Source organism: Ascidiella aspersa, chromosome 2 (genome assembly GCF_963924565.1).
Source record: "Ascidiella aspersa chromosome 2, kaAscAspe10.2, whole genome shotgun sequence".
Classification (NCBI taxonomy): domain Eukaryota; kingdom Metazoa; phylum Chordata; class Ascidiacea; order Phlebobranchia; family Ascidiidae; genus Ascidiella; species Ascidiella aspersa.
In genome coordinates, this window is record NC_139448.1 from 19,869,506 (window position 1) to 19,886,695 (window position 17,190).

General features: G+C 35.7%; 1 protein-coding gene across 4 annotated transcripts in view; it reads right to left on the bottom strand.

Annotated features, from left to right (window-relative positions):
• The window catches only part of LOC146164246 (protein Hook homolog 3-like), a 33,321-nt gene extending 17,194 nt beyond the window's left edge, over positions 1-16,127 (bottom strand). For all 4 annotated transcript variants that reach the window (XM_083383052.1, XM_083383053.1, XM_083383051.1 and 1 more), the window contains exons 1-7: positions 15,772-16,127; positions 8,926-9,011; positions 5,557-5,629; positions 5,081-5,131; positions 879-1,011; positions 671-735; positions 400-567 (exon numbers count right to left, since the gene is read on the bottom strand). In XM_083383052.1, the coding sequence (XP_083239178.1) occupies positions 400-567; positions 671-735; positions 879-1,011; positions 5,081-5,131; positions 5,557-5,629; positions 8,926-9,011; positions 15,772-15,810 (615 nt within the window). In that variant the 5' untranslated portion in view covers positions 15,811-16,127. The remainder of the gene's footprint in view (positions 1-399; positions 568-670; positions 736-878; positions 1,012-5,080; positions 5,132-5,556; positions 5,630-8,925; positions 9,012-15,771) is intronic.
• Between the last annotated feature and the right edge of the window lie 1,063 nt (positions 16,128-17,190).

Sequence of the window (17,190 nt, forward strand, 5' to 3'; positions counted from 1 at the left end):
AAAGTTGCATATATTAACAGGATTCAGCCTACAGTGCTAGGATCGGTTCTTGACCTGATTAACCATGTAGCTTGTGTATCTCAATTAGAAAAGACACATTTGTCTATGATTTTTTTAAGATGTTGAAAACCTTACTAGAATAACAGTTGTCCCATAACAAAGGTTGTAAAGTGTAAACCAATGATTTTAACAGCCTATGATTAAAGCATGTCAATACTAATAGTATATCAATTATATATAGATTAGGACAATATCTTTTACTTACAAAGTTAAAAAATGATAAAGATATTTCACAATTATTTAATCTTTTTTAAGATATTCGAAAGGCCTTTTTCTATCTTGTGAAATGCTGGGTAACTGTGCTATCAAAAATATATTTTTTAACTTTATCAAAAATACCTGCATGTCAAGGTCGTGGCATCTTTGAGCCATCTCTTCCCTCTCTGCAACTGCATCTGAAAGTTTTTCCTCTAAAACTTTTAACTGGCGGGACAGATCACTTTCTACATCAGTGGGACTAGACTGGTCATTGGAAGTGGAACATGGACGATAATGTTGCATTAGTTCCTAAAATGATGTTAATAATCATTAATAATCACTGTGACTTTGCAGTATATGTTAAAATTTTGTAAAAAATTCATAAATTGACACAAATTTTATTACAGCTAACCTGAATTGCTGTCATAACAACATGCTGTACACCTTCATCCAACTGCATAATTTCTTCAATGTATTCTGCAAAGCAATTATACACGATTACCAAGTGTCAAAAAAGGACAAAGTTGAAAGCAGGTGTAAACTGGGATCCAAACCAGGTGTATTTTTTAAAGAAAAATTTTAGCACAGTTCCAGTACATTAACCTTTGCAATAAACATACTTTGCTTTCCAGGACAATTAACAGCCACTCCAAGCATCAGTTGTAAAAGTCTACCAAGGTGATGTTTGTCAGCCATTTCACTAATTAAAGAAACATCAGGCATGTCGTATCCAACAATTTGATTTCCACTGACCTAGATAATGTTAGGAATTATCACTACTATGATAACTATATGAATAAAAATGAACTTGTTTAAAATAGATAATATATAATTAGCAAGTACAGGGTTACAAAACAGAAACTAAACTAAAAATGTAAATCTTACAAATTACACCAACCAGAATTATTAATAAAAAGCAGATCGTTTTTAATTTAATGTAACTAGGTTATTTGGTATTTTTAACTGTATATAATTAAATTAATATTTCCTCCACCTGTGATTAAAGAGTTGAAGTAAAATTTTCCGAAATAAGGCCTTTTAACATTTTGCCGAGCATTAATTGTTTTTTTGAAATCATGGAATAACTTGGTTTTAAGGCAGAAATAGTGAGAAAATTGTTAAGATTAACAGTGAGCTTGCTAAACCGCATTTTTATGTAAGTACTTTATGACCTATTTAATTGTGTGATCATTCTATGACTTGCGGTCAAAGGTCACTGAGCACATGGTGCCTTGACATTGTAGTTGTCCTTACGGCAGTTGGTGTTACTACCTTGTCGCGGTAGGAGCTCATTTTGTTAGTTACTTGTAAGTGTTTGGCAATGATGTTTAACTTACTGATTCTGTTTCTGTTTTATTAACATTGTTTTGTATTGATTCATTTGAATTAAGGAATCCACTTGTTTAAGCCTCTACGTGTTTTAATAAATTCCTGTACGTGTACACTGATAAAGACTTCAGTATCGGATCGGATCCATTAGTTTTCATGGTAGCATAGGATGGTTACAGGAAACCAGTTGTAAACACACAAGATGGCAACAAGTGCAAAGAGATCTCCACCAAAGTTTAAAGACGACTTGCCTTATTCTGCATGGAAGAACAAGGTACAAATGTGGCAGCTTGTCACGGGCGTCGTCAAGAAAGAACAAGCAATTATTGTTCTACTGGAGGGCCTAGAGGGCAACTCGAAAGCGGAAAAGGCTGTTTCGCAATTAACGCGCGAGGAACTACACGCAGAGAATGGAATGTCCACGTTGATTGGAAAACTCGATGCAGCGTTCAAGACGGAGTCCGTAGATGATGCTTACTCTACATACACCAAGTTTACAAGGTTTGATAAGAGTACTGATATGATGATGATTGACTACATTCTAGAGTTTGAACATTTATCGCATAAGATGACGTTTCACGAGATGGAATTGCCAGATACAATTCTTTCTTTTAAACTGTTGGATGGCGCAAATTTAACTTCTAAAGAACGACAATTGGCTTTGACATTTGCAAGTGACCTTAGGTTTGAATCCATGAAGTCTGCTCTAAAACGCATATTTACTGAAAGCCCAATTTCTAATAAACTGTCACAATATATTGACGTCAAAGAAGAATCTTACGTAGCCAGTAATCCAAGTCATCGAAAAGGTTATGATAAAAGAAAGTTCAATCCTATTGATAAGTTTGGAAAAATATCTAGATGCGTCATATGCGATTCTAAAATGCATTGGGCGGCAAAATGTCCTCACAAAAGTTCTAATACGTCTACTAATGATGTTTCAGACGGTGAAGTCAACATTGTGCTATTTTCAAGTGTAACCAACAGTTGCGTAGCTGAAACCTACAAGTCGGCAGTTATAGACACTGCTTGTTCGAAAACTGTCTGTGGTGAACGGTGGCTGCGAAATTATTTACGTAATTTACATTTCAAGTTTAAACGTGACGTTAAAATCACTCCTTCGCGTACAGTTTTTAAGTTTGGTGACGGAAAGAAAGTCATTTCCAAATCCCAAGCCCTAATTCCTGCTTGTGTTGGTGAAAAATTGTGCAGCATTGACGTTTCTGTCGTCAAGAACGACTTGCCTCTGTTACTTAGTAGGTCGTCACTCCAGAAAGCAGGTGCTGTACTTGATCTTGCTCGTGGTCGAGCAACAATGTTCAACAAAGACGTTGAACTGTTTTTGTCGTCGAGTGGTCACTACTGTGTTGGTGTTATCCCGAGGAGACACAACCCTGGTGACAATCACTTCCATGATCGGAAGACATGGAGAAGCCCTGGCAATTTGGCCAGATCGTCGTGCCCAGTAAGAGCGGCTCCTAAGGTCAGCAAACCTAGTAAAGCGCACACTAAACGAGTTGTGCGTGTAATCAGTAAAATCACAGATGCAGCGCAGTGCGAAAACTGTGGTGAATGTCCACATCTCGCCAATGATGACCGGAATCGATATTACTTCAACGCGTGTAAAGAATGCAAGAAGGTAAAAGGAAATATATCCAATGGTTGGATGCTTCGCCCAGATGATAAGTACGGTGGTCGTTGAGCGACAGATGAGTTCGTCAACATATCATCGGGTTCTTACTTTTCGTCAGTCAACTTGAGGTTGATCGGTTGCCGTGATGGTATACGAGGGAGCCAAGGTACATTGCCGTACTGGCGGCCCTATTGTGCGTGTCACATCAACGTAGTAAATGAATTGGTGTTTGGGACGGACTGTTGTTTCTATTCTTGCGTTTGCCATGTATTGCCGAGTGTTCGTTAATCTTTCTAATCGTTGCGATTCACTTTTTTAAGAAAAAAAATAACAGTGAGTTTGTTAAGATTAACAGTGAGCTTGCTAAACCGCATTTTTATGTAAGTACTTTATGACCTATTTAATTGTGTGATCATTCTATGACTTGCGGTCAAAGGTCACTGAGCACATGGTGCCTTGACATTGTAGTTGTCCTTACGGCAGTTGGTGTTACTACCTTGTCGCGGTAGGAGCTCATTTTGTTAGTTACTTGTAAGTGTTTGGCAATGATGTTTAACTTACTGATTCTGTTTCTGTTTTATTAACATTGTTTTGTATTGATTCATTCGAATTAAGGAATCCACTTGTTTAAGACGTGTTTTAATAAATTCCTGTACGTGTACACTGATAAAGACTTCAGTAGCGGATCGGATCCATTAGTTTTCAAAAATAACAAGTTTTATTAATTGTTGTCAAATTTAATTGTTGTTTATTAATTGTTTGTCAAAAAAACACTCTGCACACCCACATTTGCTTTACACTTTGGCCTCTCACCCAATAACATTTGATTGAGACCTAATAAAAAGGCGAAGTTTATCTGCAAGCCATTCGAAAAAGGCTGACGCCGCACTACTTTGCTATATTTAAAGCGTGTACTGTAATTGTTTCATACGCCTACAGACCTTAATTCAAACTTGCCACTAGCATATCTGTAGAATATATTGGTTTTATTGAGTCGATATAAACAAAAAATTGGATGCGATTCTAAGGTTTCAATATTCTACTACGAACATTGCTAGTCACAGCATATGTTTCTATTTATTGCATGAGCAGCTTGTTTTAATTAAACAGACATGTTTTAAACCTTTCCTATACCTTTATAAAAAGCACATGTTATAAAATTAGGAATGTTTTGCAAAGCTTGTTTGCCTAGGTTGGCTATTAGAAGTCAAAATTAGGCCAAAATCAAAAGTGTGTAAACTTAACGCAGTACTGGCAGTAGTAAGTATTACCCTGTGTCTTACTAACCAATCAAGTAATATGTCAAGTTAAGATCAGTAAAGAGCCATGTTGCAAATGATATGTTAATGTTTATATACAGTATTCTTCCAATGAGTGTTTATTAGGGCAACCCTATGTTTTTTAGCAATATTCTTGTTTCTGATAAATTGTTGCAAAAGTAAAATTCCATCAAAAATACTGTTTGGCTATTTAACAAACTAAATACTCTTAGGCAAAACATGCTAATTTACTCTAAAAGGCTATGTTGTAATACCCACTCCCCTAGTTAAAACAGTAGCTCTTAAACATTTTAGGCATCATTAAAATTTATGGTAAAACCCAATGCGAAACAAAACCCTTAAATTGCGCACTACATTAACAAATTTATTACTACACTAACTTATTATTTTAAATGTAACAGGAATAAAAAATTGTTAAACCTTTGCACCTGCCACTACATCGCATAATTTTGACACTTAATAATTATATACCTAATTGTTTAAATGTTAGTATAATAAAATAAATCACATCAAATAGAGTATTATAAGCTGAATAACATAATAAGTTATATTCATATCATAGAAAAAACAACCAACTCACCTCTCGAAAATAATCCACAATATGATTCAAAATTTTTCTGAGATTGTTTGTCTGAAAATTGCATAGTTTATAAAATCAGAGCCGCTACCAGATAGCCATAACCAACCTTCCAGTTGTAAGGTGTTATAATAGTCAAGTTTGACCACAAATGGAAGTAATTAATAAAAACATAACTAAACTTTTCAATGCCAATCCAAATTATTAAAAAACTACAGATAACCATACTATTTGTTCTATTCAATTTAAACTTTAGTTGAATACAATAATGACATAATTATAATTAAATATTTACTCATACACGTTATATTCAGTTTTTAACAATTTATACAAACCAAATTAAAATTAAAGTCAAAATACAAACACCATATTTAAGTAACATAGATTAGGAATACAAAGGGAGCAGCATTCCGTGCTTGAAAAATACAGGTTAACTGTTTAACGTGAGTGATACTGATAGGTGAAAAAGTTTGTATTACCTTTAATCTGAAGTTATCACCAGCATCAGCTTTTAATCTTCCCAGCCAGGTTTCATTAAAATAGTCTGAATCTCTAAAAACAGTATATTATATTATAGGATATATTTTATATATTCCAGAAAATGTTATCTAGTGTTGACTGCGAAGGCCAGTTACATATATAATATATTGGCCAAGTTTGTCCGTCAGTTGTTCAGTCAATCAATCTGGTTGCTCCAAATATTAAAGGGAAACATTTCCTTGATAGTATATGCAACATTCTTAGTAAAATGTAGCATGCTACCACACAGCATTTAGTCAATCTAATTCAGACACAATACGTATTATTGCTTTTCAGATATACATTAAATTGCTAGAATCAATTTTTAAAACAACGGCCATAACATAAAGCTTAAGCAAATATACACAGACGAAATATATACAACATAATATGTAGTAGTGATCAGTGATCATAGGCGCCGACAGTGGGTGTGCAAAGCGTTTTGAGATGCCCTGAATTTCTGACAGGGCGTCAAAACGTCCTGGAATTTGACCAAGTTATAAATAAATGTGCAAAATTAATTCCTGTAACACAGCTTTAACCAAAAGTGTTGAAAACTTTCCCGAATTACCATATAGGCAGGAGGCCAAAGAACCCCCTTAGCATTTTTTTGAATTGAGGGTAAATTCACAATTTTGGGTCATTTTAAAAAAATTGAAGCTTTTTAGCCTAAATGCACTAGAAAAAAATTATAAAAGGCGAAACTGTTTGTTTCAGTGATAACATACAACAACCCAAAAGCAGCTATCTAAGCTCACATTTTGTAATTAGTAAGCAATTTTGCACTGGTAAGAAAATAACGCCCTGAAAATTTTAAAAGTTGGCGCGCCTACAGTAGTGATCCATAGGTTGATAAGACTCTTAAACTTTGCTGACCAGACAAACTTCAGATAGATTTGAAAAATAATTATTTTGAAGCATACGTTTTGTTTGGCATGTGAAAAAGATTTTAAAAAGGGCTCTGTTTTGAACTTGCATCAATATGCATATGCCTTGTACAAATTGGTCAAAAATTTTACCCCTACTAAAATAAAATGTACACTTATTTTACGCAATCCATCCTAAATTTACGCATTTTTGAACAAAAATGTCTGTTACAGTTAAAGGAATCTAAGGACCAAAAAGTCTGACTTACAGATGTTGAGATTGTGACAATGTGCTAATTGGACCATTTGCGCCGAACATGGGTGTGCAGAGTGTTTTTCGACGCCCTGGATTTCTTGCACAGCGCCAAAACGCCTTTGTATTCGGCTAAGTTACATGGAGAACAATAATAAGATAATGCAACATACGCCCTTAGTAAATCAGTTTAGGTTCTTTAGCAATATGCGTTACTACACTTTGTTGGTGATTAAGCATTTTGTTTTGGTTAAAAAAATGCCCTGGACTTTTGAAATTTTGGTGCATATGAACCATTAGGTAATTCAAAAACGTTTGGCTGAATATTCACAAAAATAAAAATTAAATTTAATAATACTTGACCCACTCGAACCCAAATGCTAACCCCCACCCTAACCAAACAATGTGCTCTGATTTCATAATTACTTGATCATGGTGGAAAAGCACAAACTTGGGTGGGCATAAATTAATTTGTCCAGGGTTTATAGCATTGTTACGTCACACATTGATGTATTATAGGGTCTAAAGTGTTTATATCATAGGAGCCGAATGTGGGTATGCAGAACGTTTTTAGACACCCTGAAATTTTTACAGTGCATCAAAACGGCTAGAATTTTACCAAGTTACACTCACGATTAGTGTGCAAATTTTATTTCAGAAAAAAATATAATAAAGATATGCCTCCAGTTGTATGACTTAGGTTTGCTAAAATAAGTTAGAGTGTGTGGCAGTGTCCATGGGGAACTGATATTTGTTTTGGTGTCTGTTGAAATTTTGCTTGGAATGGAATGAATTCCCTTATTTTAATAGTTTAACTTTTTCTTATGTGACATGACTTGGAATTGACTTGTCTGTGACTTAAAGTTATTCGGCAAATTACTTGGTTGAGACTCTAATGACTTGTTTACAACAGTGTCATGGCATGATATTAAAATTCACAGCAGGCCAAAAGTTTTTTTATCACACTTGTCCTGTTATGTCAATTGTTACCAACCTTTTACATTTACCCAACTGAACCAAAAAAATAATTTTATAAAAATGCAGTTTTTGATGTAAAAAAATTAAAATGCTTTATTTGTCAATGTCAGGGGTTCCCAACCTTTTTTACATTGCGGCCCCTTTGAAAATTTGGAGAAATCAATTTTAACTAAAAAACTGGTTTAAACAGTAGTAGTTAGAATGATAAAATGATGTAAATACAACACACAATAAACATATTATTTTTAATTTTTTTCATGACCCACTTTTGAGTAAGGCTCATGGCTCCCTAGGGGGCCATGGACCCCAGGTTGGGAACCCCTGGTCAATGTGGTGTGCACTTATTTAAAAATTCAAACTATATTTATTTATTGCTGATTTTAAGCTATAGATAACAATTAGAAATAGGAGAAGGGTGGTAATTTCGGAGAAATCATAAAAACACAGTTTAATTAAAAGCCAATGGTTACCAAAATATATATGCACTGCCGCACTCTTACAGTAATCTGTACCTCTCATCCACCATTGAGGTTAAGGAGATGTACAATTCTGTAAATGCGAAGCGTATTGTTATCGTTCATCTTCTGTAACACTACCCTCGTTCAGAGTTGGATATTGAGATAAAATGTTTAACCCATATTATGTTTGTACAAAGAAAGGTTTTATATAAATGTGTTCGACATAAACACATTTTTGCATCTGATAAGTGTGACCATAATCACCCTGAAGTTATTACTATTGTGGGGCTATTTTGCTTCTCTATTGATGCTTTTCTATTCACTTGCTATGCAACAAATATTAGAGACTGCTCCCACTATTTGATAAAAAGGCAAGGGTTTTTTATGATTCTTCCCTTTTAGACTGGGACCACTAGAAGTTTTTCTCAAAAAATATAAATCCTAAAGATTTGTTAGCCAAGATTTATTTCTTTGGGCTGTTTAATTTGCCCAAATGGCATGTTTTGCCTGAGAAACTGATATCCCTTTGGAAAAAAAGGATTTCAGGTAAATTTGGAAATTAGATTCAAACTAAAATTGATCCCATGTTATACAGACTTGAATAAACAGACTTTTTAAGTTAACCTTTTATTAAATCAAACACATCATTTGCTTATACCCATGAAAATATCTTGAAGTTCAATCGAAGTAATTCAACATGGAAAGCAGCCCCAAAAAAGCATCAAAGAGCAGGAGTTTGTTGAAACAAAGATTTGTTATAGATATATTACTTACATTTGGTTTAAAATCTTCCCCATAGCAATGCCATCTGTTAGGTCATGACTGTGTTTATTTGGTGAGGATATTTCAAACCTTGATATCTGTAAACAAATTATTAGATACTTAATAACTTAACTCTATATGAGAGCTAGCTAAACTCAACCCCCTATTTAGATGGCTGAAAGCAAACCATAAGATAAGAAAAGATTATAATCCAAAGCATGAGCTTTTAAACGCCAACAAAATAAAATAATCCATCTCTCCTCTTGTTATAGTCAGCAAATAAATCCATGCAGCCCATGTTTTATTTCAAAACTGAAATTGGTTTAGTGAAGCCTACACTCTGGTGCTCCATAGAGGATGCCAGGTTTGCTGCAAGGAATAATGATAAAGCAACATAAAAAAAATTCATTAATAAATGCTTTTTTATGTTCCGCCTTATCTCTTGAGCGTGCAGTATTTTTAAGACTCTCGTAATAAAAAATGTAAGCAATTTAAAAAAAATACCTGTTTACCCGCAAAAAATAAGGCTTACTTGCACAGTGTACACAAATGCCCTAATAAGAAATTAACAATTACTGCTATAATTTACAACTTTTTCAGCAAGATTTTGTTATAAGTTATGACAATTGTATTTATATAAATAGTCAGGTATCAGAAGTTTAAACAGCTCATATGTCACTTGTTTAATGGTAAACAGCAGGGCTGCGGAGTCAGACTCGGGACTCGACAGAGTCGGTTTGTTTTGCCGAAGTCGGACTCAGGAAAGACCACGTAAAACTACCAGAGTCCCGAGTCCGACGTGCGCATGCACAGTATCAAATTTTAAAACTGTTAAGGCGGCAAAATGTAAGTTATAAAAGTGTAATAGCAAATGGTGAAATATTTCTTAACCATGTAATGCGGGTGGATCAATTATGACTTCAATATGAGTGGATTGCAAACAATCCACCTTAATTTAGTTGCGTAAATGGGTAAAATACAGGCTGTAGAGTAGGCTACCATATTTTCAGCACCTCAAAAGAGGACATTTTCTTGCCTGCAAGTAAAACAAAAGTAGAATTTTTACGTTTGAGAAAAACTCCAAGTATTCATTCAGCTTCAAAATTAACACGTCCTTTTCTGAAACACGGATACTTCTGGCGTAGCTCAGCAGTAAACAGAGTTTTCCTTTTCAGCATTATAATGTATTGCTTATATTTTGCTTTATTGTTGTCTAAATTTAAAGAAAGCGTCTGCAGAGAACCACCTGATGCCATAGACAAGTGGTTCGTAATCTTTTTCAGCCGTGTCCCCCTTGGTAATTTTCTCTGCCTTGCGCCCCCCCCCCCCTCTCTACGAAAAGCATTTTTAATTAAATATCACTGAGACAAATTGAAAATAGTGAAGTTTGTCGTCGGTCGCGCAAAGCGCAAAAAAAATTGGGTTTAATTGGCGCTAAACTGTAAATTCAGGAGGAGCATTGGACACACAATAAATTGCTCGTGCACGAGATGATTTTGACAAACGTGTCGTGAGGCATTCACTCCACAGTTATAAGGCTTCGATGTCACCGCAAATAAAAATGTAAGCGCAAAAATTAAACTTTGCGTTATCGTGTTTCAAAAGATGTGATAACACACAACAATAGCAGCAATATTGCAAAAACATTATCGATTCGCGTGAAAAAGTTTGAGTCCCCTGTTGCTAGCCTGTTATCCAATTAAATAAAACATGGATAAAAAATAGTTCGAACGGTGGATGAATTTTATCGTTTATCTATAAGTTAGCAAAACTTTAAATAGGGCCGTTATACCTTCAATGATATGAAAACATGCAATGGCACTGAAAGAGACTTTGTGCTAAGAAAAGTTAACATCTAAGTAGAAAAGATTCGCGGAAAGCGCGAAAAATTTTTGTCGTTTTAATGTTAAAGTTGGCAAAAACAGAGTTTGTACAGCGCTGTAGGAGTGGTGTACAACACAGCGAAACCATTGGATCATTGCAAAAATTAAATATTAACTTAGAGCTAGCGCAAAAAAAAAAGTATGAGCAACTAACTCAAAATGCGGACATCTGGCGTATCCAGGGGGGGATTTGGGTGTCCGGACCCCCCCCCCCTTTTTTCGTTGGTGATATTATCGTTTTTTGTTCGTTTTTGTCCGGGTTTTACTCACTGTCCTAAGCAGCAATGTTTTTAATGTAATTAGGTCACGCGTCTTAAGCTAATGCAAAACCAAAATCAAACGCAAAACACTGTTTTTCGTTTCTTGTCTGGTCGACCGTTCAAGTGTGTTTGACAATTAAAAACAATAAATCAAGCGGTTTTCGTTTTTCTATCGCTAAAAACGTTGAGTTAGGCGCAGCTGATGTTCCTTGCAATTCGCTGTCCGCGCTAATATCCGCAAGACGTGCTTATATTTTAGCCGACTTGGCACTGGCACAGATGTTGCGCTAATCGAATAACACCCAGGAAAACGATCCTCATGTAGTATTGCAGGTGGCGAGAGACGTGCTTGCAATTTAGCGTACTCCCCTATCTAGCAAAATCAATCACACATATTTCACGGTCTTGTTTTAGTTTCTCGCCTAAAGTTAACAATTGCATACATAGCGGTTTTGCAGCTGGCGCCTGGCAGAATTGTTGACGACGCACCTGTTCGATTTGCATCTTAGGTTTCGCTTTTGCTGGAAGTTAATGGACGGCTTCTGATTAGTAATTCCTGTCCCTATTTTATGATGCGATTAACGTCAGTGGGAAAAACGGGGAATTCCCTAAGTTGAAAATACGTTTTTCGTTTGTACGTGACGCACTCGTCAGCTTTCCACGCCGCAATGGTAAAGAAGCTTTAATCTTTTGAAAAGACATTACAAAACGTAAACCAACCGGATGTACGAAGAAGCGGGAAAATTTTTTGAACTCACGTAGTTAAAATAGTCAAAAAGTATGTGAAATGGACTCATGTTTATTTTGTCAAATAGGTGGCGGGCCGGATGAATTACTTTGACGGGCCGTAGGTTGCCGACCCCTGAACTAGTACAACAACTTTGTAACTCACAAAACAACAAATTTTTAAGATTTAGCTACCGTAAGCTGGGGATATTTCGGCCCAGACCGGTCAGTGTTGTTTTCACAGTATAAGGCCATTATTTTCCTGTTTCAATATCAAACTAAGATTGTTTTAAAAATTTTTCGAAAATTTCCCAAAATTCCCATGGAAAGTTTCCGCTCTGAAAATTCCCGGGAATTTTGCAACCATTGAACCAGGCTGGCAGAATCTTGCTAGCCTTCTGGTGACAAGCATTTTTGGCCTATATCATCGGTTTTTGGTTGTGCCCTAAACTTAAATGATGTGTCCAGCTAAGGAATGTATGAACCTTGCCATGTTTTGGCAATAAACAAGACTATTAATAAGTAAATCAAACAACACAACGTTACAAAAAAAAGTAAGTCATTAACAAATACACAAGAGGCATGTGAAGGTACAACCTGGGGTCTTGGGGTGTATATGTCTGCTTTTCGTTACATAGATAAGCTGTATTCTGGCGAGCTTGTGTGAAAACAAGCAGCTCAAAACCAGATTGAAAAGCACGAAAAAAAATATTCTTTGGATAAATTAGGTTAAATTTACAATTTATATTACTCGAAATAATGATATTTATAATAAAATTTAATAGAAATTGTCATAGTCACAGTGCAATATGGCACATTGACACATAGTATGCATATTACCTGTGGGCCAGATTGGAAACTTTGGATATTGCGCGGGGGAGATGTTTTGCAGCTGAAAAAATGCGCGGCTGAAAATAAAATTTCGACTTGAACTTGCGCGGCTGAAAATAAACCACCATGCTACCGAACGTTGTAAGTTGCGACATTATAATAAACTTACAGGTTTACAGCGTTCATGGAATACTTGAAGCACTGAGAAATTTTTGGTTGTTGCGTGGGCACAGCTAAATATTTAAAAAGTTTGATAGTGTAGCATTTAAGATGCAATATTACTCGATATTGCCTAATTTGACGTCACTAAACACGTGACCGTTGTGCACTGATGCGTGACCAAAACGCCGAACTGTGCGTTTTTAGCGTTTCGCAGGGAATTCTATCCGATGCATTATAATTATATACGTCTTATAGATTAGCGCTTAAAAATGTTATGCAACTTCAGTATGCGGCCCGCCAATTTTTTTGTGCTTGTTGTGGCCCTTGTACCATTTTAGTGATTTAAGGTGACACATTTTCGGTCATACACGAGTGATGAGTGAATAAATGTGACGTCAGTATTACAGGAGCCATACTAACGTTTCTATTATGTTAATATACTTCTCGTAAATAGTAAAGTTTGTTAAAGCCCGTATTTATATTTTAGTAGTATTACTCATTTTTAGGCAATTTAGTTCCATACAGAAGTTTGCGCGGCTGAAGTTTTGCGCGTTTGCTTGAGTCAGATTTGCGCGGCTGAACACATTTTCTATAAAATGCGCGGCTGTGACCGCGGCTGAAGGTGCTGCTGCGCGGGGGATAAATCCCCCGCGCAGGCCAAACTTTCCAACCTGGCCTGTGGGATAGATATAGGAAAACCAGGCTAAAGTTTGCGAGAAGCGCGGAAATTTTTTTCGTTTTTCGTATTTAAAACAACCAAAAATATAAGGCCTTAGGGGTATATATAGGAGTACTTGCCAAATCACTCCAATATAGGAGTACTTGCCAAAAGTAAAACTGCAAACACATAACAACTCTATGATCAAAAATGTGTATCTTTTTAAAATAATAAACAACCAATATGCCTCACACTGGCGTTTTCTTACTTAACAACGTGCTTCACACTACCGTAACTTTTTTAAAAATGGGACAACAAAAATAATTTCTGACAATTATAGTGTGTAATGTTATAACATATTTCCGCTTTTCAAAAATAGATGTGATATTTTGCAAATTGGATCTTGGAAAATAAATTTTTTCCAATATAAATTAAAAAAAAAAAATTTTAAAACATTTTTTTTAAAAAAATATTTTTTTTTACTTAAATTTTTTTTTGCACCAATTTTTTCGGTTTTCTATCTAAATCTTTGGCTAACATGGTCGCCAAGTCGCCAGCATTCTGCCATACTGATTTGAACTATGTAGGACAAAAAACAACCCAAATTAGTATTGTCCAAAAAAGTGACCAAATTAGTTTTACTGGAGCTATGAACGGACATAAAAGTGCCCAAATTAGTTTTATCGAAACTATGTACAGAGAAAACAGTGCCTAAAATAGTTTTATCCTAGCTCTGTATAACCAAAAAATTGCCCAAATTAGTTTTATCTGAGCTACATACGGACATAAACGGACCCAAATATGTTTTATTTAAGCTGCCTACAGACAAAAAAGTGCCCAAATTAATTTTATTGGAGCAATGTACGACCAAAAAAGTACCTAAATCAGTTATTAGAGCTTCGCGTGGACAAAAGAGTACCCAAAATATTTTGTCTGTGCTACGTAAAAAAGGCAATAAGCCCGTTTATATGCACCTTTCGCGGGCAGATTAGATTAAGGTTCAATCCGGATTGAAAAGTAATCTGTTCCAGCGTCGTAATTACATGGCGCGAAATTCAAGCCAGCTTGAGTGTACAAACTGCACGTATATGCATTATTACGTAATATCCCAGTAAACCTCTGACGAACAACCGATTTTTCGGCTTAAGCTACTTCTTGCGGTAGCAATCTATTGCTGCTTGTTCGTTTTTATAAACCAAAAATTGAAAAAAAAACAAGAATTACTTGAGTTTGCCGATGGAGTTTGTTTTGCCGAAGTATGTTTTTGACTGTATAGTGCTTCAGTTAACCTGGCACACAGAATATAATGGCAGGAAAGTTAAGCTTATGTGTGCTGGTCAACACTATATACAAGGCAGAGTGGACAAAAGAAGGGGATAAGATGTACCAAACATGACTATTTAGAACTGTATTTGGCGCTTGCCTAGAATCCTAGCACAGCGTTGAGAAATTATTAAAGCAATGTACAATATTTGGGTGAGGGTGGGCCAAGTATTACTATTTAAACCTACCCAAACCCGCATCTTAACCCAAATAATGTTCGACTTTGTGGATTCTAGACCAGCCCCTCTGTCACAAATTAGTATCTAACGATTGTGTGTAATATTCTTTCCTTATGCGCTAACCTTGTTGTTTTGTTTACGACTAGCCGTTCGTGTTACGTCATAATGCCCCAAAAGTGGCGTGATGTTTACTGCGTTAAAGCAGGTCATTCTACATTAAACGATTTCGGCCGTCTGCTCAACGAACAGATAAAGCGGCGAACGGATTGAAAACCACTCCTTTTGACCGATTAAGAAACGAGAGAACTTAATTCATTCCAGCACCAAAACGAGAGAGAATGAACTACGAAACAGATTCGAATCCGGCTTAAATGTGCATATAAACGGGCTTATTGTTGTGTCCAACATGGATGGACTAAATGATCAGCCTGAATTTAGGTCATTATAAACAGAAAAGCTGCAAAAGCGAAATCTCATTTCATTCAATGTTACTGTAAGAAAAATCCCCAACCCATTTAAAGTTAACATTGCTTACTGCTAAAACCGCTGCAATATGTACTATAATTGCTTTGAACATTGAGTGGTAACATCACGCTATACTTGGCTATGTCTGCCACACAAATCACCAGGCAAAATTGCATCTCAAGCGAGCGTAATACTCCAAATAAAGAGACAGAGACTCATGGTCTTTGCGTCGCTTCGGGTGAATCTCTGTGCATATATTAACAGACCAACAAAGTGAAGACCAGAAAAAGGTCTTCCGCCGAGCCAATTTAGGCACTAGAAGCATTTTTGCAAATAAGAAGTTAAATAGAACTATAAACTTAATGACTTACCCAAGTGATTAATGAATCACAAAGCTCAATGGAATCCATTATAAAATTGAACACCACCTCAGCAACATATAGTGTTTATATGGATTTTTTCTTGATTGTTTATTACTATTGCTTAAGAACGAAATAGAGGTCTGCAAAAATTAAACATTGAAGCCAATGAAGGATAGCTTAGCTATTACCTGTTAGTGGGAAATATTAAACATGATTTTCGGCGCTCGCCTTGAATCCTACCACACATTCAAATAATTATTCAACTAATGCATATTATTTGGGTTACGGTGCGCATTAGCGTTTGGGTTCAGGTGGGTGGGTCAAGTATTGTTAAATTTCTCATAGCTAGTAATTTAAATTTTGGCGACTGTTTTTGTTATTGTACCTAGAAAAAGGTTTGGATTCTAGACCAATGCCATATTTTTTTTAAATATACAGTAGTTGTCCAAATTTAACAAAGTAAAAAACAGTTAATTACTTATCAATAGGACCTACAAAATATTTTGATCTAAAAATTTATTTTTTTGACAGAATTTTGACCTATTAGAATTAGAACATTTACCACATTACTTACTACTGGTCGACACAATCACCTATTTTTCCCTGTTTAAGCAAAACTCATGAAAACGCTTAGTTCAGATTATTGTCATTTTAAATGTACAAACAAGAAATAACTATGAAAGGGCTGAGAAAACAAGGCGCTGGTTATTTTAGAAAAATGTTGGGCGCTGGTCTAGAATCCTACCACAACGAAACACCACTTGGGTTAGGGTTAGCGTTTGGGTTAAGGTGGGTCAAGTATTATTATTAAACAAAGAATATAATAATACTTGACCCACCCACACCCAAACGCTAACCTGCACCCTAACTCAAATTTTGTGCGTTGATTTTAGAACTGTGGTAGGATTCTAGACCAGCGCCAAATGTTGTGTAAATTTTTGAAACACAACATAGAAATAATTGCAGAAAATGAACTAAGACCTAGTTATCAAAATAGGCAATGGGATAATTGCAAATTACAAGCGAAAAAAGATAGCAAGTTGTTCAGTACATTTGTCCAAATCAGAGACCACTGTGGAAAGTGGCAAGTGCACCCGCGAGTTTTCTTCAACCTTTTAAAAGTGCACCCCGAAAAATATATAAACTGCACCCCAATTATGTAAAAAGCTTGTGCGCATACATTACAGTGCAATGTATGCAACACACAGTGCATTGGAAAATCATAAAGTGCACCCGAGGTGCACTTTTTTGACCTTTGTTGCACCCGGTCACCCGGATTTTTTCGGCCGTGCACCCGCGAGATCTCGTTGAAATCTGCCATACTTTCCAGCCTTGATCAGAGATAAACAACTATATAATGCAAAAACTAACTTTGCAGCTGAAACTAACGCGATAAACTATAGGCCTCGGTGGTTTATTGTGGAAACT